The sequence below is a fragment of the Quercus robur genome, chromosome 5, assembly GCF_932294415.1.
Source record: "Quercus robur chromosome 5, dhQueRobu3.1, whole genome shotgun sequence".
Taxonomy (NCBI): domain Eukaryota; kingdom Viridiplantae; phylum Streptophyta; class Magnoliopsida; order Fagales; family Fagaceae; genus Quercus; species Quercus robur.
Genome location: NC_065538.1, coordinates 138,645 through 161,448, shown reverse-complemented (window position 1 = coordinate 161,448; position 22,804 = coordinate 138,645). Strand labels below are relative to the sequence as shown.

Below are 22,804 nucleotides of genomic sequence, written 5' to 3'. Positions count from 1 at the left end.
CATTGCAAGCTAGTTTTAAAGGATGAGTTATACCCATAAGTTTGTAACATTTTGCATTAGAGCCAACCACTACGTCAGCTAATCAAATGTAGCTTATTGAATATGAAATCAAATGAGTTGCGGTTTTGTGGTTAGGTCTCGGAGAGGGTGACCTAGAGGCTAAATTAAAATGGCTTACTAAGTCATTGAATAATTGATAGGTGAGTGGAGCTACCAAAAAAAAGGGAGAAAGGACTACTATCGGGTCAATATCGATAGAGTGAGCTGTCGTGGATGTTGGCTATGAAGTATGGTGGTATGTTATGATCCTAGTGTCCCACATGGATTAAGTATAAGGTTAAACATGTGTATATTAGCTCTTGGACATCCTCCACTTGCAAGCCAGTTTTTAAGGGCGAGTTTTACCTATGGGTTTGTAACAGTTATTTTGGGCTTCACTTAAAAATTTCCATGATATTGTAATGTAAAAAGTATTTATTGTCTCTTGAAAGTTTAAAAAGTTATTGGTCACACTAAATGCAAGACTAAATCAAAGTATCCTCTTGCATCCATTCACTTACCTTGAATTCTTCATTCACTTTACTTAGTTATATATTGACAAGCCACTTCATAGCTTTCCTTCATCTCCTTTGAATTTCAGATCTTCTCATCCGATTGCTCATAAATCCTGATGGCGCTTGTGACTAGCAAAGTAGCCTCATCTTCCTCTTTCTCTTTAACGCAACAACCCAAGAACTTTCAAATCTTTTTGAGTTTCAGAGGTGAAGATACCCGCCTTAGTTTTATAAGCCATTTGTATAATGCTTTATGTCAGCAAGGTATTAACACCTTCATTGATGATAAGCTCCCAAGGGGAGAAGAAATTTCTGCAGAACTTCTCAAAACCATTGAGAACTCAACCATTTCAATAATCATATTTTCTGAAAACTATGCATCCTCCACTTGGTGCTTGGATGAACTTGTTAAAATTGTTGAGTGTAAGAAGAATGATCAGTTGGTGCTACCGGTGTTTTACAATGTGGATCCATCAGATGTTAGTAACCAGAAAGGGAAGTTTGGGGAAGCACTCACTCAACATGAAGAAAAATTTAAGGATAACAAAAAGATACAAAGGTGGAGGGATGCTCTACATGAAGCAGCCAATATATCTCGTTGGCATTACAAGCACAAGTATGTATTTAGTGTTTACTCTTGTACTTTTTAGAGTTTTATTGGTTTTATGATGACCACTATATTCTATTGTTAAAACAACTACCCAACCTAACTATTTGGTTATTCTACTTATTCTTTTTACCTAAGTTTTGACAAATTTTGAAAGGTATTTTATTTATTTATTTATTTTTTTTGTCATCACATTTTCTACTAAAGTAATTAGTTATAGGTTAATGATAGAAATAAAAGAACTTAATATTAGGTTGCCTTATATACCAACTAATTAGGAATTTCTCTCGCAAATTATTTAGAAAATTTTAAAAGTATTAGAAGTAGGACTCCAATAAGATTATGCCTTCACCTAATTGGACTCTCCATGCAACTTTATGTCTAAAGCCTAAACTTTTGGTTTGATGGAGATGAAGGAAAATAAATGAGGGGATGCATGTGTTTTCTTTCAAGCCCACCAAAAAATTTTCTCTCCAAAATAGAGAGAAAACTGAAGGGAAAAATTGGACATCATTTTTGGACAAAAATGCCCATGTTCAGTTGCACATGGGCTTGTCCACGTTGCTCTTCATTTTTTTTCCCCTTTTTTTTCTTTTTCTTTCCTCCTAGATGTTGCCTCTTTTTTTTTTTTTTTTTTTTTTTTTTTTTTTTTTTTTTTTTTTTTTTTTTTTTACTGGGCAAGCTTCCTACACGTCCCGTGCTCATATATATATATATATATATATATATTTTTTTTTTTTTTCTTTTGCTTTCTTTTGTGTTTTTTTGTTTAGATGTGATTTTTTTTTCTAGGAATGATTTTTATTTTTTTTAATAAATTTAGGTGATTGATTTTTTTTGGTTGTTTATCCTTTTTTTGGTTTTAATTGGTCATCATTTTTTAACAAGGGTATATGCGTAAATTTATACAAACTTACTTTTTTCATCCTTCCATTTTTCCACTCCCAACCAAACAAAAATGAGAGAAATTAAAATTTTTTCTACTCTCCTACCATTTTTTATCCTCCTATTTTTCTATCATTCCAACCAAATAGACCCTTAATACCACAACTTGAGGAAGAACTAAACTATTGTACTGCTCAAAAGTCAGGAGTAAAATTATACTACATAAATTCTTTATTAATTATACTACTGTAGTACACAATTTCTTTATTTTTTTTTAATATAAGAGATGCGATATCCCAATTTTTAATTAGACTATTCCACTATAATATGAATTTGTACAAAATGTTTTTTACATTAATCTTTTTTAATAAGCATTTTTGTATTAAAACTTTAACATAATTTTGTTTTTGTTTTTGTCCATAACATTGCCCACTAACCAAAACTTTTCTCTTCCTTCAATGAAAAAAAAAAAAAAAAACAAAACAAAACAAAAAAAGCACTTTCTCTTCCAATTTTTTTCCTCTCTTTTTGAGTTTTTTCTCCCCCATTCCTTCTCCTCTCTCCATTTTTATATTCTTTTAAATTTTTTGGCCCTTTTACTTTTTATCTCCACACGTCACGCTCTCCACAGTCCACATTTCCACAACTTTTATCTTTCTTGTTTTTATCTATCCTTTCTCCTCCAGAGTTTTCTTTCTTCCTTCTTCTTCACTTCTTTTTATTTTATTTTATTTTTTTGTTTCTTTCTTCCTCACTCTTACAGATAAAGAAAGTGGGGTGTTACAAAAGGTTGAGGTTTTTTTTTTTTAGGAACTAGCCAATGGTTGAGGTAACACCTCACCATTGTCGATGTTGGGGGGGCTGATCTCACGAATGCAGAACGCCTGTCAAAGCACACGACCTACGTGGGTGTTTAGTTGGTAAATCTTTGTGGTTAGTGTACCCAACCTCTACCCATGTAATGTCTATGTGTATTGTACCTGATGAACATCCACATGCATAAGATGCACCTTATCTAACAATGTAGCTAAGGTCTCCTTGAGGCTTGAGGGAGGATCACGGGTCGAAGTAAGAAGTTGAGTTAGAAGGTACAGAAGCATAAGCAGCATCTTTAGCAACTCGAATCTCACTCAGAATGGGACTGTAGAGAAGTTACCGATGAAGGCTTTGAAGTATTTCTCAAATGGGAACACATGGATTAAACTAAGGAGTGGAGGAAGTGGATCAAGAGGTATTGAGTTGGTTACATTGGGGAGTGGATTTCTTGCTTGCAAATATAAAAATTTGTTAATAATTTTGTGTCAAATTCTTTTAGTTAGTTGAAATGGATTGTATTTATGCCAACTTAATACAACATGTTTAGGAAATAGGTTGAATGGGTCGTATCTTAGTCAATCCAGCAAAAACTATTTACTAAGCATGTTACATAGATTGTGTCATGTCAACCTGTTAATAAATGGGTAATGTTAGAATTTAGCAATTTTGACATGATCATTAAATGGGTTATGTTAAGATTGACCCATGTAATATAATTCAACTACTTTGACACGATCTACCAAAACAAATTGCCACCCCTAGGTTATAATATTTATACCCTAGGTTAGACACCCTAGCCTTGCTTAGACCCATTAGTTGTTTCTACCTCAAACAACCCCCAGGAGGAGACTACCCAAACACTTGAGAGAAGAGGCTAGAGATTCCCAAGCTAAGGACACTAAAATTTCTTTTTGTTATTAATTGATATATTGTTTTGGAATAGTAGTTTCCTAGGAATAATATTTTTTATTATAAATCTTTGGCGATTTTTTCCCGTGAAAGACGGTTAGTAGATCTAGACAGAGGTCATGATTTTTGAATTTTTCTTTGTGAATTGGGGACTGAATGCAAGAAATTTGATAGTTCTTATGATTAAAAATCGATATTTTATGGTTGAGGGAATTCAGGAATGGTATTATATCACTGAGAAGATAGTATGAAATTGTTAAAAATAAATATCTTATTTATGAAAGTTATTGTTTTTCTTGCAACAATTTAGTATTTTTTGCACATGAGGTCTTGGATTTTTGTTTTCATTATTATATCAGAGATTGTTTTGGCAATTGAATTATTGAGAGTTCTTTCAGTATAGTTACCACTATATAAGAAGGCATTGCATGCATGTAAAGTGAAAACTTTATAAGTGTATGATTGTTGTCCATGCCTAACTCATTCATTAGGTTAGGAGTACTGTGACAACTAATTTGCTAGCTCACCAAAAGAGGTGCTAATAAAATAATAGTTCATCAATCTGTGAGTTATATGTCACTTACTTTAATTAGTGAAACTTTAATTGTAATGTACAAACTAAACATCTTGAATCTTGAATTTAGTTTATGTTCTTATTTTCTTATTATATTTTAACTCACTACATTTTTTTATTGCTCTGTGAATTGCAGTTGTACTGAATTTGAATTTATCCAAAGAATTGTTGAAGAGGTATCAAATTCAAAATTTAATCGAATGCCATTATTTGTTGCTAAATATCCTGTTGGTATAAGTTCTCGAGTTGAGGCCATAAAAATACTTTTAGATATTGAATCAAATGATGTTCGCATGGTAGGAATCTATGGCCTTGGTGGAGTTGGTAAAACGACAATTGCAAAAGCTATTTATAATAGGTTTTTTAATCTTTTTGATGGAAGTAGCTTTCTAGAGAATATCAGCCAGAATTCAAAGACAAATGGAGGTATAACCCAACTGCAAGAGACACTTCTTTTTGAAATCTTAGGGGATAGGAATTTGAAAGTGAGTAGCATATCGAGAGGAATCAACATGATAAATGAAAGTCTTTGTTGCAAAAGGGTTCTTATAATTCTTGATGGCGTGGATGAATTAGATCAGATAGAAAGTTTGCTTGGAAAATGTGATTGGTTTGCTTCGGGAAGTAGAATTATTATAACAACAAGAGATAAGCACTTGGTAGCTCCTCTTGGAAATGGTCTTTCAACCTATGAGGTTAAGGGATTAAATGAACAAGAAGCTATTGAACTTTTTAATCAACATGCTTTCAAGAGAAACAAACCCAAGGAAGATTATTTGGAACTTGCAAACCAAGTAATACGCTATGCGAAAGGTCTTCCATTAGCTCTAACAATAATGGGTGCTGATTTTTATGGAAGAACAAAAGCTGAATGGAAAAGTGCATTACGTAAGTATGAAAAATTTCCTAATATAGGTATTCAGAAAATACTGAAAATAAGTTATGAAGAATTAGATGAAACTGAACGGGATATTTTTCTTGATATTGCATGTTTCTTCAATGGACATTACATGGATTATGTTGTGGATATACTAGAAACTTGTGATTTATACCCAATATCTGGTATTCCAAAAATTATTGACAAGTGTCTTGTGACTGTTGATCAATATAATAAATTGTCGATGCATGACTTGCTACAACAAATGGGTAGGGACATTGTTCGACAAGAATCACCACATAAGCCCAAAGAACGTAGCAGGATATGGTGTTATGAGGATGCTCTTGACATACTAGCCAAAAATATGGTATAATTTGTTTTAATTCACTTTCTCCATTTTCTTCATATAGTAGATGTTTTCACTTTCTTCTCTATTTTTCTTTTCCTTATAAATCGCCTTTTTTTATAGAAAAAATTATTTTGTAATGTGATTCACTTACCTTTTGTCCAACTAGGGGTCAGATAAAATTCAAGGTATAATGTTGTGCTCACCTAAGCCAATGACGATGCAATTAAAGAAGCAATTTCTTAAGATGAAAAATCTCAGATTTCTTATAATTCATAATCTAAACAGTTTTGGATGCCTTGAATATCTTCCCAATGAATTAAGGTTTCTTGATTGGCCTGGATATCCATTTTCTTCATTGCCATCCAACTTTTGTCCTAAAAAATTGGTTGCGCTCAACATGTCTCGTAGTCGATTGGAGAATCAATTCACACAGGTATGTTCTTTAATATTTATAAATTATTACTTCATTAGACTATATTAATATTTTTTTTTCTTCTACAGATTTTTTCGTCTGAAACCTTAAATATGTGAATTTCAGTTGGTGTGAATACATTAGGAAATTACCTGACTTATCTCAGGCCCCAAACATTAAAGAATTGGATCTTAAGTATTGTACAAATTTAGTTGAGGTTCATGACTCCGTAGGGCGTCTTCAAAAGCTTGAAGTATGGGAACTTAGCAATTGCACTAAACTTCAAATTCTTCCAAGCTACCTCATGATGAAATCTCTTGCATCTTTGACACTTACAGGTTGCTCAAGCCTCAAGAAGTTCCCTGATATTTCTCAAGAAATGGAATGTTTAGACAAGTTAGCACTGCACTCAACTGGTATTTGTGAGTTGCCTTCATCATTTGGGAATCTCATTGGGCTTAAGACTTTACTCCTCGGAAACCATTCACTATATCTTCCAAGCAGCATTTATAAATTGCAACATATTGAGAGGCTCTCTCTTTATGGTGATGTCATATTTCCAAAGGAATTGGAGAATGATAGGCAACCACCATGCGATTCTTATAAAGGCCTTTCCCAATATATTTTTCCGAGCTTGAATTATTTATCTCTTAGTTTCTTTAAGATTCGTGCTGAAATAGATTTTATACTGACTTCTTGTTGCCCCTTCTCATTGGAAAGTTTATACATCACCGATAGCAATGTTGTTACCCTCCCAAAATTCTTTGGCAGATTTGAGAGACTACATATGCTTTTTATCGAAAGGTGCAATAAGCTTCTGGAAATTCCAAGTCTTCCACAAAGTATAATAAAAGTCCTTACATCAAACTGCCACTCATTGGATTCACAATTATCAAGCAAATTATTCCTTCAGGTTTCTTTCTCTCCCTCTCTCAAAGTTATCAAGAAACAATTTATATTTCCTTCAAAAATACATGAGTAGATTTGCTAACTTGTCATTTGTTGAATTTGCTAATATGATGCAGTTTGGAGAAATTTTAGGGCTTCCACCAAATATATCATGTTTAGGTGTCAGAAGTGATGAATCAATGGATCCACAGTTATCTAGTAGAATATCCCAAGAAGTTAGTGAATATGTAATTATACTACCTGGACATGAGATTCCAAGTTGGTTCAACCATCAAAGTGTTGGAAGGTCCATATCATTTTGGATGGGTCCAGAATTTCCAACATTTGGCCTATGTGTTGCTTTTGGAATGGAGGATGATTATAGCGATTATTGTTATCATGTCGACATTTCTGTCAATGGTAATAGACGAACATTTAGAAGAGGAATCTTATTCAAAAATAGGTTTGACCATCTTTGGTTTTACTGCAGACCTCCAAGCTCATTGCAGAAGCAATTTCAAGACTTGAACCTAGGCCGTCGGAATCATGTTGAGCTTTTTTGTGAAATCTTTTTTCCACCTTTTGCACCAAAAAAATCTACTCCTTTCATTAAAGGAATGGGAGTCCATGTACAATGTATTTGTTCTCATTCTCCTCCTCAGAATTCTGGTATCTTTCGTGACAACTATGAAGAAGTCCAACCAAGACGTGGTCAAATTTCAAAGAGAATTGTGCACAAAAGGCTCAGACCTTCTCTTCTCCGAGGTCCAGGTTTCATCCTACGCAGATTGTTGTGCCATACCGTATGCCCAACCCGAAGTATTTCTCAACAACAATTACTAAAAGCACAAAAAATCAACATCAACAATAGCCGCAAGAGAAGGAGGCCCTTAGTAGAAAGGAGTTGCATATGATTGTGTGGAGCTAAAACTCGTTGCCAGTGTCTGAAGGAGGTGGGCTCCACATATTTGGTGGGATTGACTTCAATGTGTTCGAGGAATTTGGATAGTCCAATGGGGAATATGAGAACATCCTGATAAAAGATTTGAATGAAGATATATGTCAAGGTACTATTATGACATTTTTGAAATAATTTTCTTTTGCATCATTTTTGTTTGATTTCTTTTGCATTGTTTAATGTAAAGGTATCCTTTAGTTCCATTGTTTCATTTTCAGATTTTGATGTCTTTTTCACTTTTCTATCTCTCTCTTGAACTCTAACACTATGTTTGGAAAAGAGTGAAAGAGAGGGAAAAGAAGAGAAATGAAAGGAAGTCATGTTATTTCTCTTGTTTGGATTCTAAGAGAGAAAAGAAAAACAGTTGAAACACAATCTGCTGGGCCCACTTTTAGCTATCCACCCAATTTTGGCGAATTTGAAGGGAAAAAGAGCAATAAACAATCACTTTTGACTTTTCATGTTAAAGAAATTACCCCTTTGTCCAAAATTTCAAATTTATTACTCTCAATCTCAAGTGGGTATAGAAATTAAAAAAAAAATCATATATTTTTCTTCTCATTTCTTTTCCCTCTACAAACCAAACAAAGGAAAGCATAATAATTCTTCTCTTTTCTTTTCTCTTTCTCTTCTTGTTTCTAAACATTCATTAGAGAAAGTGTTTTCCTTTTTTTTTTTTTCTTCTCCCTCATGTCATTTCTTTTCCCTCAATTGCAACCAAACAAAGTGTAAATCTAGAAAGATATTTCAGCAAAGGAAAAGCAGAATTAATGAAAGGAAGTCATCATTTGACCTGTTTCAAAATATTTTTTTTTAAAAAAATTAGAGATATGGTTAAATGATTATATTCACTATTTTCCTAAAAACTTATTTTTTTGGAATATTGATAATTTATTATAGTGTTAGAGCAGGAGATCACTCAATACTAATGGCTAAAGCTTTTCCTAAATTCTTTTTACCTCTCAAGCTTAAGCTTTTCCTATTTGAAGGTAAGGTACCAAACCCTTATGAAATACTAATGGCTTGTAACATTTTGATTGACAAGTACAACAGAGCCTACATCAAGAGGGAAGAAGGAATCACTCAGTGACTTATTTCCAATCTAAAATTAAGAAGAAGACAGGAAGATTGGTAGATTCTTCTACTCATTGAAGGGCATAACAGAAAAATGCTGCAACGAGGATGAATAGCCTACTTAACAAAAGACAGGGAGGGAAAATATTTGTTTAAAGGGTGTCATTCCAGTAAAGACTTGAATCCAAAGCACTCAATAACGTTGGCAGCCAGGGAAGCTATTCACCAAGCAAAAGCTTGAGGTTTCACTAGTATGATAATCCTAACCAAGGAAAAACAAATAAGTGAAATAATAGCAGGAAAGCAACAGCTAACTAGAAAGATTCAATACTGTTGGAAGACATGGACGAATGAAAGACTGAAGGCTAATCCATAGCATGTTTTTTGGTTAATGACTCGATCCTAGCAACATTTAAAAGCTATGCTGATCAGGCCTCTATGTATTTTGTAAACTATTTGGAGCCTTAGTTTGGTCCAGATTTCCTTATTTGATATATATAAAAATAAAAATAAAAAAATAAAGAAAACTCCAAGGTACACACTAATTTCTACACCCAAATAAGTGTAAGCTTATGATTGGTGCACCCAAATCCAACTTTCTCATGAGTGAGGTTACCTGTGAGTAGGAGTATCAAATGGGCGGGTTGGGTGTATAATTACTCATTTATCCATTTATGACCCGTTTATATATAAATTAATTATCCATTACCAACCCAACCCATTTAATTAGTAACCCACCCATTTAACCCAATATGACCCAAATACCTCTAAAATTACTTGAATACCCTCTTGACCTCCAAAATACCCTTAAATACCTAAAATGATGCAAATACCCCTAATATTCCAAAATTACCAATATACCCTTAGACATCCAAAGTTATCCCCAAAATCTCTAAAATTAGCAAAATACCCATAAAACCTCTAAAATGACCAAAATACCCCTGATATCTCTAAAATCACCAAATATGCTTAAAAACCACTAAAATGACCAAAATACCTCAAAAATCTCTAAAATGACCAAAATACCCCTAAAACCCAAAAAAAAGACCAAAATACCCCCAAAACTCAAAAAATGACCAAAATACCCCCTTGAAACCTAAAAATTACCAAAATACCCCCCAAAACCTAAAAAATGACCAAATACCCCCAAAACCGAAAAAATGACCAAAATACCCTCAAAACCCAAAAAAATGACCAAAATACCATCAAAACCTAAAAATGACCAAAATACAGGCTGTGAGTTGGCTTTTAAAACTTTTTAAGTTTGGACAGAGGCACTTGTGAGTTGTGAGTGGTCATGTCCACGCATTGCCCAGATCAGCCCTTTAATGGATTTCATGGGTCTCGTTTTTTCAAAGTTCTTCTATCTATCTCGCGCAACTCTCTCTCCCCCAATCCCTCATACATTTTTTCACTTGAACCCAATCAAAATCAATTGCATTTCATTCCTTTTATATTTGTAAGAAAAACTTTTACATATTCCGTTGATTTTGGTACTTAGATTTTGAAATTTGGGTATTTGCGTTCTATTTTGTGATTTTCACAATAGTGGTTGAAATACTTAATTTTTTCAGACTTTTTGATTGAGTTACGTTGCATTTGATGCCTTGTGTTTGATGTTAGCCCTTTATGACATATATATATATATATATATATCTTGTATTTAGGCATGTTTTTGTGGTCATCCCTCACTCTTTGAGTCTTCTAATTAAGGTGCATGCTAAGTGTTTAGTGTAATATCTCTATGACATCTTCATCGTCATTTGAACTCTAATGAGTCTCAAACTTTGACATTGACTTATGAATGAATATAGGACTTTATTCATGCATCATGACATCTATTTGCACTTAATTTTAGTTTATGCCTTTTTGGCTCATTTAGACTATGTGTGCACTTAGTATGGGTGCATTTTCTTATCTATATTGTGTGAATGCTTGTGATTGTGGTTCATACCCTTCAGTCCATTCACGTCATTCATTCATACACTCATTTTTTGTTGAGCTTCATTTCTCTCACAGCTTGTACCCCATATGCATCATAATCCTTGTTTTTAGCTTCATTGTTCATCTTCCTTCTTAATCCCTTTTTCATCCGTGACAAAAAGGGGGAGAAATTTTGGACTCTTGTGCTTGTACACATTCTAAGGGGGAGAAGTCATCTTTTTAGGGTAGTTAAGATCACTTTAGGTTTGATTAATAGTTTTTTACCTACTACATTCTACTTGTCCTATATCACTTGGTTTAAAATTAAGGGTCTAATGTATTTTATGCAAATGTTCAAGAAACAAGTAAATGTTCCAAGTTCATCACAATTTTTAGATTTAGGTGTGAGTGAGTTTTTCTTATGTTCTCAAATTCACTTTTAAGTCTAGAATTTGTCATAAGGTGTTTTGTCACGGAATAGCCAAATTAGAGATTGTTAAGTTGTGAATTCCGATAGGTGTTTTATTGGCTTTATTCCGTGTCAAATTTGTTGTAATTTTATTTGTATTTCTATCTATTGTTGTGAGTTTTTATGTACTTGGGTTGGGTTTAAAGTTGATGAAGAATTGCAAGATCATTGGAACTCAGGACTGACTCGTGAGTGGTTTGTGATTGGTAACACCCGCGAGTTTTCATGTGAGGAATTTTGAAAGTTGGTTAGAGCTGGAGAACTCACGAGTGGGCCTACCTGCGTGTGACTCGCGAATGCCCTTGGACAGCTCATATTCTAGAACTCCAGTTGTGACTTTTTTTTTTCTCCTCTATATATATACATCTCTTTCCCCCAAATTTTAACCTAGAGATAGTGTTTTGAGAGATAAAAAACACCCACCTTGAGAGGATGGTACCCATTCCTTTGAGAGAGAAATTCCTTTGTAGCCTTTTCTCCTTCCTTTTCCCAATTTACATATCCAAGAGAGGAGATTCTATCCTTCACTGTCTTCACCACATAAAGTGTTGATTGTTGCTTGGACATTTGGGAAGCATTGTAGCTTGACCACATTTTCAGCCGGTGACCCTTGTGGTGCAATCGGGTGGTGTTGCGGGATCCAGAATGTTAGTTGAAGACAAGTGTCCAACAGAGTTTCATGTTTAGTGCGCTATGGCGTACTAGCAAGGTTTCGTATCTATGTATACGACATGTGTCGGTATATTCATACTAAGGCAAGCCAGGGCTCACCAAAGTATCGAACACATTAAAGCGTGTCACATACACGGGGAAACCAATGTCACTAGCTGACATGGATCAAAGCAATCACACCGCATGCAAATTAGATATTGCCATACCCTAAGAATGCAACCTAAGCAAGATACAAGGAAAGAAAGCCCTAGTCTAGAAACGTGGTTCTAAAGAAAAGGCTAAAAGAGAGAGAGAGATAACCACATGGAAAGGCTAAGCCTCCTAATCTACTGAACATTGCCCTTTTTGGGCTTGCTCCTTTTGCTTGCATTTTGCCCTTTTTAGCTTGCATTTTAGAAGTTGCACCCTTGCTCCAAGTGTGTACATGCAACAAACAAAGAAAATACAAAGCCAGTAGACAAGCCAAAGAGATAACAAAGAAACAAAGAAAGCACTAGGGATACACACAAGACAAGCAAACAAGGAAAGAAAGCACTTAAAGGGGCAAACAAGCATGTTATCAAACAAACAAGCAAGAGAGGGTGTCCAAGAAGGACAAATGTAGGTTTGGATTTGATGTCCATAGTTCCATTATATTGGAGTACGGATGATACCTGTGCCATCAAGCAAAGCTCCTAAAAGGGGCTCAGGATCTAGTGTACAAAGATGGGTGTGAACTAGCATGACATTATAGGTAGGAGCTAAGCTTGATGACACAAACAAGCACATGAAGACACATACATGAACAAGTAAATAAATATGCAAAGATGCAAACAAAACAAGGAAAGCCAAACAAGATAGTCCAAACCAAGCAAAGCAAGCATAAAGGGAGTAGAGCATGTTATCACACAAAGGGGAGAGCTAAACATGTTAAAAAGCACAAACAAGGCTAACATGAGAAACCCTAGCATGGAAAGCTAAACGAAATGAGAGAAAGGCAAGCCACAAGCAAGCAAACATCACGAAGATGTAATCTCACACATGGTTACATCCAAACAAACCACAAAAGGAAAAAGGATGCTACCAAACAAACAAAGAGGCACCAAAGGTGCAAGCACACAAAGCATGGAAATGAGTAAACAAAGCACAAACATGCAAAAAGGAACAAATACAAACCCTTTATTGAAACTTGGGTGTATGGATGTAGGCTTAGACCACTAGATCTAGATTTACACCCTACCCAAAAGCCAAACACAAGAAAAAGGCACCAACAAGATGCACAAAAGCTAAAAAGAAGCACTATGCATAGCATCCAAACAAAGCTTTAAGCACATAAACATGGCAAGAAGCACAAACAAGAAAATTAGACATATCCTGGCCCAAGAAGGCTAGGCCAACAACATCAAAGTAATAAAACATGTTGAGAAGGCAAGTAGACATGCTAGGAAAACAATAAAACAAGCTAGGAAGCAAGATAAAGCAATAAACACGCTAGGAAAAAATATAGAAAGCAATATAGAGACATAAAATAAAATGGGTGTAGATTATGGCTAAAAAGCTACATCTACACCCCCAAACCTTAAATCCTAGGTAGATGGACCAAGGAGAGGGAGATGAGAGCAATAACACTACCCTTGATGTGTAGAAAAGTGGAAAATCAAAGGTTTTTAAGTGTTTTAGGAGAGAAATGTAGAGAAAAGAGAGAGAAAACTACCTAGAAAAGATGCCCTATGACCACAAAATTCATCCCTATCAAAATTTGATATGGAAAAGGATGTTTTGAGCATTTTATAGGCAAAAAAGTGCTTGATGCATGTGGGTGCAACAGGAGGGGAGTATGCCTCTGCTGAATGGACCAAGGCAAAGAAAAAGAATGGAGTCTCTACCTAGATTAGGTCTAGAAATCATATATATAGCGCCCTTACATGGATGGATTGATTGTACTATCAAAGTATAGGTTTGGAGTTTAGGTACGGCTTGGGAAGGTGTTAGGCACCCAATATTGCCCAACCCGAGGGTTGGCTTCCACTCATTGTATCTTAGATCTTAATTCTATTAAAGCCATGTTCAATATTGCATTCTATACTCACACACACACTAGCATAAATTTAAGCAAACAATGTGGCATTTCATCCAAAAACCCTAGCATACATCTATCATGGCAATTCATTTCAAACCATATCCAAGGAAACAAACAAATAAGCTAATGTCATCCTCAAGGCAGAAAAATAAACATGTAACAATCAAATGTGTTATAGGCATTTCAACATCAAGAACACATCATTCAACCAAGTATGTTCATCAACAAAAGGAAATGCATGTTCATGTGAGTGCATGACTTACCTCACAGTAGCACAACACCCATACATCAATGCATGATCCTATCATGTGCATGTTCATGGCATATCGATGGTTTAATTGAAAAGAAACCCTAATCTAACATGTCAAGGACAAACAAACAAACAGACAGAGAAACAGAGACATATACATTTGGGAACAAGCTAGAATAAAGGCCTATTAAACAAAAGAAATAAAGAAATAGAAGCAAAAAAGGTCAAATTAGGGTTTCTGGGCTTGAATATGTGTGTACATACACAAGGCCTGCGTACGCAGCCCAATTGTATGCATACGCATACACGCCCTAAAAATCCCTAACCCAGAAACAGAAACACAATAACACAGAAAAGTAAATCTACCAACCTAACATGCTTTAGAATAGAAAGCTACTAAACCCTAAGCTACAAAACATATTAAAACATAAACAAAACAACTAAAAAGTAGAATTAAAATAGAGAAAAGAGAAGGAAAATGTTAGAACTTAATACCTTAAAAGCAAAGCTTTCCAAACTTGATTTTGACCGTTCCCCTAAGTCAAATCAATTCACAATCAAATACAAAAGTGATTAGTAATCTTAAACTCAAAGATCAAGGTTAGAAAAGACCTAAATTAGAAAAATATTGACTTGAGAATGTTTTGTGAAAAACTCCTTCTTTGATCCACTAATTCTAGTGAATCTTGTATTTTCCCTTAGGATTTTCTGTGTCTTGAAAAGGTACCATGTATGGCTTTTATATTAAGAAAATGGGGGTTTGGAATGGCTGTAACGCCCGTCTCACTTAAATTTAATTTTATTGCTTCTATAATGAAATTGATGAATTATTTAATTTATTTTGAAGGTGATATTATTTTATATTATGATATCTACAAAGAAAATAAATAAAAGATGTAACGTGAGAGTTATTTTTTGGATTATTCATATTAAACTTTTAGTCTCCTTATCAGTTAAAGAAAAGATAAGAGATTAAAACCTTTTTGGGTTAGGAGTTTAAGTGTTATTGGAATTCTTAGAGTCCTAGCCCATCTAAACAACCTTAATATGAGTTTAGTGGGAATTAAAGTCTTGGGAAGCTTATTTAAGTTTTTAGTGGGTTTTAAATTTGAGCCCAAGTAAAAACAGTTTTAACGTGTAAGTAAGTTAGCGTTTTTCCTGCTGAAAGACAGAGAGAGAGAGACTGCAAAATTACAAGAGACAAATCCTGCATCCGTGTGGTCGTGTGGTCAGGTATATCTCTCTCTCAAACCCTCATGGAAATAACCTACGTTGCTAGAGTAGTTTAATAGATTTGCTTTAATGTCCCATATGAACTCTTGAATTAGGCGATAAGCTCTTGAGTGATAGTTGCTAGAGTCTACGCATGGTAGTGGTGCTGGACTTTTGAATCTTGTAATCTATATCATGGTCAAGTTTCTAAACTTTTATCAATACATGCTTCAGGTCACTAAGTCCTACAGGTAGGAATTAATTGATAAATCTATTGTGTTCTTTCTATGGCTTACGGATAGGAAAATCCTTGGATATTATATATATGTTAGATTAAAATTCTAACATTCAGTACATGCTATAGATTGCTATACGGGTAGAGATTTTTATGGATGCTATAAATATATTTGGATCTTATAGAGTATTTCATGGTGGTGTTGACGTGTTATATGAAATCTTAAAGAAAATATAAATCTGACACTGAACTAGACAATGGTGGTATTGGTATTAACCTGTTAGGACTTGATGAAAATCTTGGTGAACAGTTAGCATGCATATTCTCATTAGATAGTATACTTACGGGTTGTAATACCTCTATTAGCCTCAAAGACATAATAGGAGTAAGGAGAAGTAATATGTTATAGAGGATTGTAGAGATGTTTAAAGACTAGTAAATTATTAGGAAGCATCCCATACATCCTTATGGTATACGTCAAGGTGGATTAATTATATAATTATGTTACTCCTTTACTTTTAGGTATGGAGGAAAAGCTCATTTGATTTTGGATCTAGACTACGAGTATTAGCAACTAGAGGTAAGTGGACTTCAGAACATGACGTCTCTCAAGACATGTATATTCATATATATTCTTGGTAAAAATATATTTATATTTACATAATTGCAAAAGTGAAGTTTCAAAAACTTATACCATTATCAATGCTTTGTACACATAACTGAATTTTATTATTTCTTAATAGTTACCTTGAAACTGTATATGTTAAGAATGATTCAAAATTATATTTTTGAGAAAGTATTTGTTATATGATATATGATTGGTATTGATAATATTGTAATAAAGTAAGAATGTTTTCAAACAATCAGCTAGACAGTCTGCAACCTTTGCCAACATAGGGTTAAGTGTTGGCCTTCGGCCGATGTAGTGTTATTGTGGTATGATGCAGTGTTATCGTTTGCTCTTTGAAGCCAGTGTTATCATTTGCTCTTTGGAGCCAGTGTTGCCTCTTTGAGGTTGTTATTGTTCCCTATGGGAATCACCCACCGAGTGTTTAGCAACTTATGTCTTTGTCTGACTAATATTTCCATATCAAACTACTGTTTTATTGTTATTGACCTTTATAAGTGGAAAAATTGTTTATACTATAATATATTGTTTCTACCTATTTAGTGTATTTTGGCTAACTAAAGTGGTTATTATTTTATTTAATGATTACAGCGTTATAGTTAAATGTTTTATTCTTGACAATTTTATAGAATATATTATATTACTATTAAAACTATTCGTAAATGTTTTGTAAAGACTATATTTTGTCAATGATACTAACGTTTTGTTTTGAAAGACATCCTCATGTTATGTAGTCTCTTATTGGGCTTCTAGCTCAGCCCCCTTTCTCCACCCTTTCAGATTAGAGCAATGCAATATCTTTTGGAGGTAGATCATTGGAGCCATAGATTGAAGACTTCTTTTGAATCTATGTTAGTTGATGGACTGTTTTAGTATATTTTCTTAGGATAATGAGTTTGGCATTTATGGAACTCTTTGAGATTGTATTTGGAGACAATATTGTTAAACTTTAGTTTTTATGGATTTCATAGGAAAGATTTTGATGGGTAGGAGTATTTTTGTGGATATTTAATTATGCTCTGTTTCATTATATTATTGTTGATTATTTATAAGACAAGTTGTGCATCTAAATCCTTGGTATGGGTTTGGGGTATTACAATGGCTCCTAGATGATGTGGGATTTATTCCAAACCTTAGCTTTAATGCAAAAAACTTGTCTTTTAGAGTTTCTGGAACCCTAACATGCGTATGCATGCCTGTGTATGCGTACTCGAGCATAAAGCATGCGTACGCAGGTCTAAAGCATACATGCGCATACAAGTGTATGCGAACACATGCCCTAGGGTTTTCATGGCCTTTATTTTCTAAAAATAGCTTTATTCTATTCATAAAAGTTCTATATTTTCCATAAATACTTTCCCCAAGTCAATTTCAATCTAATTGGGCCCTAAACCAACATTGGGCTTTAGAATTTACTATCATTGGGGAATGAAGGCCCGAGTCGTAAGGAGTACAAAATGTGGTATCTATAGTGCATCTTCAAGGGCCGCTTAGCTGACATCATCATGATGTTAGCTATTTTGTCTTTTTCTAGCTTTTTAATTCCAACTTCAATTGCTCATTTGAAGGCTTTTCCAAACTTCGATTACGCTAATTCTAGTGGCATTGGAAAGATATGGATGTCTAGTTTCCATAACACTTGACATTTTTAAATTCCAACAATCGGATCAAAAATTATAGCCTTAGGATGCGAGCTAATGTGCTAGGCATTATTTTGATGATATCTCAACCATTTTAACTCCGATTTTGACCCATGAGCAGTCGTTGGAAAGGGAATTTTATGCTCTTCGTAATAAAGTTGGTTTCCAACCCTCTAATGGTCAGATAAAAATTAGGCTTTCGGGCACTTCCAATAGTCAACCTTGAGTTAAATTTGGCCAAAGTTGACAGAACTCTTTGATAAGCTTGATTTTGATGTAAGAACATGAAAAATGTTGTTTTGGGATGGTTTTGACCAATTTTGACTTTTGGTCAACCCAAGGTTGACTAGGGGCATTTTGGTTAATTTGACCTAGAAAGGCACTTCGAGTAGTGCGATGCCTAAACAGGTTGTACCATGTCAATCTACATGTTCCCACGGTCCCACGGTGAAAAATTAATATTTTTTGAATTTTTAGAATCTAGCACGCAAATTAAGGGTGGACAAAATACAGTATCTATAGCTGTCCCTTCTTTATTTAACATCTCGATTACAATGAGAGGTGTTGGATAAAGAACGTAATTCCAAATTTTGTTGCATCTAGGTTACATGCAAAAAATTGGACCATTTATAAGTCAAAACTGATTTTACCCTGATGAGGTTGAGCTATTGTAGAGGGTCTGAAAATCTTTTTCTTGGATCTAGCACCTTGGCACTGAGCAAAAACTCTATTCCTTGTTTTTTTTTTGGGCTAGTGTGGGCACAAGCGCCCGCGACAAGTTTGAGTTTCCCCAAATCCTTGGGAAGTACGCCTTGGCCAAGGGTGGACCATGGCAGAGGTGTAATGAATTCGCCATCTATAGATTAGATCTACGAATCATAATTGTAGTGCTCCTGTAGAAGAACTAATCTTTACTAAAGCACTTGTTCAGAGTTTAGGTATGGGGATGAGAAGATGTTAGGCACCCAACCCCACCCGACCAGTAGGTTGGCCTCCACTCATTGTGTTCCAAATCCTAATTCCATCAAAGGGTTTTCTAATATGTTATTCTAAACTCACACACACTAACATGCATCTAACACCCAAACATGGCAAATGTCCCACACTTATCCATAGCATAAAAACCCTTCCATTCATCTAGCAAAATATATATCCAAGGGCAGCAAGTATATCACAAGGCATATATCAACAAGGCATTAAAATCAAGCATATCCCAAACATCCAAGCATAGCATCAAGTTCATCAACCAAATCAAATGCAAGTTCATGTAATTATCCATAACTTACCTCACTTACCTCGCTACACCATAACACATCAACACCTATGCATCAATGCATGTTCAAGTTCTCATGAATGTTCACGTGATTCAACCAAAACAAAAACCCTAATTATTAATTTATTGATCCAAGCATGTGAAACATGTTATTCTACTAACCCTAATGCTAGACATGAGAAAACTAGACTTAACAAGACCTAAACATGTGATTAAAACAAACCAAAACAAACAAAATAGCAAGAACCCTAAATCTGCGTTTCTAGGCACGAGTATGCATACACATACATAAAGCACGCTCACGCATACATGCCCAAAAACACAATTTTAAAGCAAGCAATAACCAAAAATCAAACAAAACCTAGCATGCTTCTAATATATTAATTCAATTCTTCACTCAAACATGGTGAGACACAACAAATCAAAACTAAACAAATCAAATCATATTTCAAAGCATGCATAACATATAAATCAATCAAGAACAACAAGAACACAATTTATAAAAGATCCAAATTAAGGAAGAGCTATAAAGAGAGACTCACCTTGCTTATGGAACACAACTTGGTTGATATTTAACTGGTCCCTCAGTGCCTACACAACAATAATCAATGAGATATCAAGCAAATCAAAAGATTCAACAGTTCACAAGTAATCACAACTCAAAATAAAAATATGTTCTTGAAAAAATTGTTTAAAAAAGTATTTTGATTTAGATTAGAAAGTAATTTCTGCCCTAATGAGTAGTAGAAAGAGTTTGTGAGGAACCAAAAAACGTGCTTAATGCTTGATGTGCAGAAAGTTCAGAGAAAGAGAGAGTTTTGGAAGAGTTATATTGAAAAAGAGTCTCTCTCTAGCTAGGTTTTAGTTTGGAGGCATAATGTTGTATTTATATGTTAAGACTAGGGTTTTTAGGGCCTTTTAGACATCTTTGGATGTTCCCAAGGGTCTAGGGGCCGGCCCACATCAAAGAATGATGTTTTATGCCCTTAAAACTGAAGTTTTGGAACTTAGAAAATTGGCCTGCGTACGCATCTTTCAAGTGTGCGTACGCACACATGATTAATTCATATGCATACTCCTTAAAAACCCTAATTCCTAACAGCTTTGATGTCTCAACTTCAAGCAACCATGACTCAATATAAATCCAAATTAGGCAAAATGTATGTTCAAATTCAAGCCCAGGATGTCTACTTTCCAATGAAACAAATCTCACTCAAAACTTATTTGTTGATCAAAAGTTATGGTCAAAAGAGTCAGAAAAAGTCATTTTTCAGCATTGTTTTCAAAGCAATTTGAGCACTTTTGAGTTTTGATTAATTCCAAACTATCAAAATAACTTCAACTACCTTTTATAGACATGTCAAGCTCATCATTGGGACCAAGGACTAAAGTTTATTAACTTGGTACAAAATAAGGTGTCTATAGCTGATCAAATAGTCAGCGTTGACCTAGTTAACACTATCCGGTGGCCCTTGAAGGTGCCCCGGGCAGCCCGTCTGTACGAACGGCTATAAATGGGTTCCCAATGCCATTTATCACCAATAAACCTCTTCCTCGAGGCATGTCTTGGTCATGCGGGTCTAGTTCCCGACTTCAGCTTTCTGCTTCAAACTCCTATTCTTTATCTAAGGTAAGTGTCTATTTTCTTCTTTTTACAAATATGTTAGTAGCAATGCCACTAGGAACATGCTAGAATTTATTTTATTTTTGGCGTTTATATATATATATATATATATATATTTTATCATTTATGCTATGATGATGTTTGGAAATATTTTTGTTCATATGCATAAGTAGATTTGCAAACATAAACATACTTGCATGCTTTCACATGTGCATACATGCATGCACAAAGATGTACATTCATATATATACATGCGAATTGCATACCTGTATAGTTGAGTTCACGCACACTCATATGCGTGGGAAATTTTTAATTTTTAGGCAATATAGATAAATATGTAAATGCGGGATGCTATGAAAACATGGTAAAAACTATGAAAACTATGGGAAATGCTAGGTAAAACATACTTAATGCTATGCATGATAAAACGAAACATCTAGAAAATTTAAAACATGATGATTAAAACAATTTTGATTTGAAGGAGAAGCTTTAAAATGAGAGTAGTTTGGAAAATGTGGGATTATACGAGCACGGCCGAATCAAAGCCCTCGAGAGAAATCTTGATAGAGATAGGACTAAGTGAGCACGGCCGAATCAAACCTTAGTGAGATAGGAAATTTTTTTTGGGATAAAGATAGGATTAAACAAGCATCAGCAAAGAGTATGTTGGAACAAGATAGGATCAAACATCAGTAGAGAGTATGTTGGAATAAGACTAAACAAGCATTAGCAAAAAGTATGCTGGAATAGGATTGGATCAAACATCAGTAGAGAGTATGTTGGAATTGGATTAGACAAGCATCAGCAGAGAGTATTCTAGAATAGGATTAAATGAGCATGGTCGAAACAAACCCCAAAAAGATGAAAATCAGCTATCGTCATCGAGTGATTTTCGAGAATAGAACTAAACGAGCGCAACCAAATCAAATTTTGGAGGGGAGGTAGAGATTTCCATCCAGTAACTCCAAAATAGGCAAGCACGACACACAGGGGGCAAAATACTCAACCTTGGATTAAACGAGCAAGGTCGAATCAAACCCTCATGAAATTAAACAAGCATGGTTGAATCAAACCTTGAAAGATAGATAGGGTTAAACAAGCATGGTCGGGATCAAATCTTAGAAAGAATTATGGACTATCATCAGATAATTCTTGGAAGGCAAGCATGACGCATAGAGCACATAATACTCAAATCTCGGATTAAACGAGCACAGTCGAATCAAACCCTCATGAGATTAAACAAGTACAGTTGAATCAAACCTCGAAAGATGAAAATCAATGATCAGCATCAAGTGGTTTTCAAGAGCAAAACTAAACGAGCATGGCAGAATGAAGTCCTAAGAAAAATTATGGACCTCTGTCAAATAATTCATGGAAGGCAAGCACGACACATAAAGCGCAGAATAATTAAACTTTAGATTAAACGAGCACGGTCAAATCAAGCCCTCATGAGATTAAACGAGCACGGTCGAATCAAACCTCGAAAGAGAAATTTTGATGAAAACATGATATTTTGATAAAAACCAGGATTAAACGATTGCCGTCAAATCAAATCCTAAGAGAGAAATATTAGCAGAGGGTATGCTAGGAGAGAAGAAAAACTTTAGTAGAGGATATACTAGGTATGATCATGCATGATATGGACTTGCTAACTAATCATAAATTTGTTTTACAGATTATGCCTCGAGGATCGAGATCCAGCGGGGATTGCAGGAAGACTCCTGCCTTTGTTTCATCTATAGGAGACTCATCCATTAGTGACGAGGACACAGCTTCGGCTAGCAGGCAAGTAGCCTGAGCTTTTTAGAGTCACTATGACAAGGGCGGAAATGACATCATGCCCAAAGGGGGCATCGATATTGCATTACGCACTCGAAGCCGATGTTTAGTTGAGTCAGCTAGTGCCTCTTGGCTGT

The 22,804-nt window shown here is 34.7% G+C and overlaps 1 protein-coding gene across 1 annotated transcript; it reads left to right on the top strand.

The window, feature by feature from the left end:
* The first annotated feature begins 646 nt into the window (after nt 1–646).
* LOC126724724 (disease resistance protein RPV1-like) lies at nt 647–9,432 on the top strand. Its single transcript, XM_050429097.1, has 6 exons — nt 647–1,170; nt 4,482–5,589; nt 5,738–6,004; nt 6,093–6,896; nt 7,009–7,938; nt 8,875–9,432. The coding sequence occupies exons 1-5, from the start codon at nt 671–673 to the stop codon at nt 7,783–7,785; spliced, it is 3,456 nt and encodes a 1,151-aa protein (XP_050285054.1). The 5' UTR covers nt 647–670; the 3' UTR covers nt 7,786–7,938; nt 8,875–9,432.
* The last annotated feature ends 13,372 nt before the right edge of the window (nt 9,433–22,804 follow it).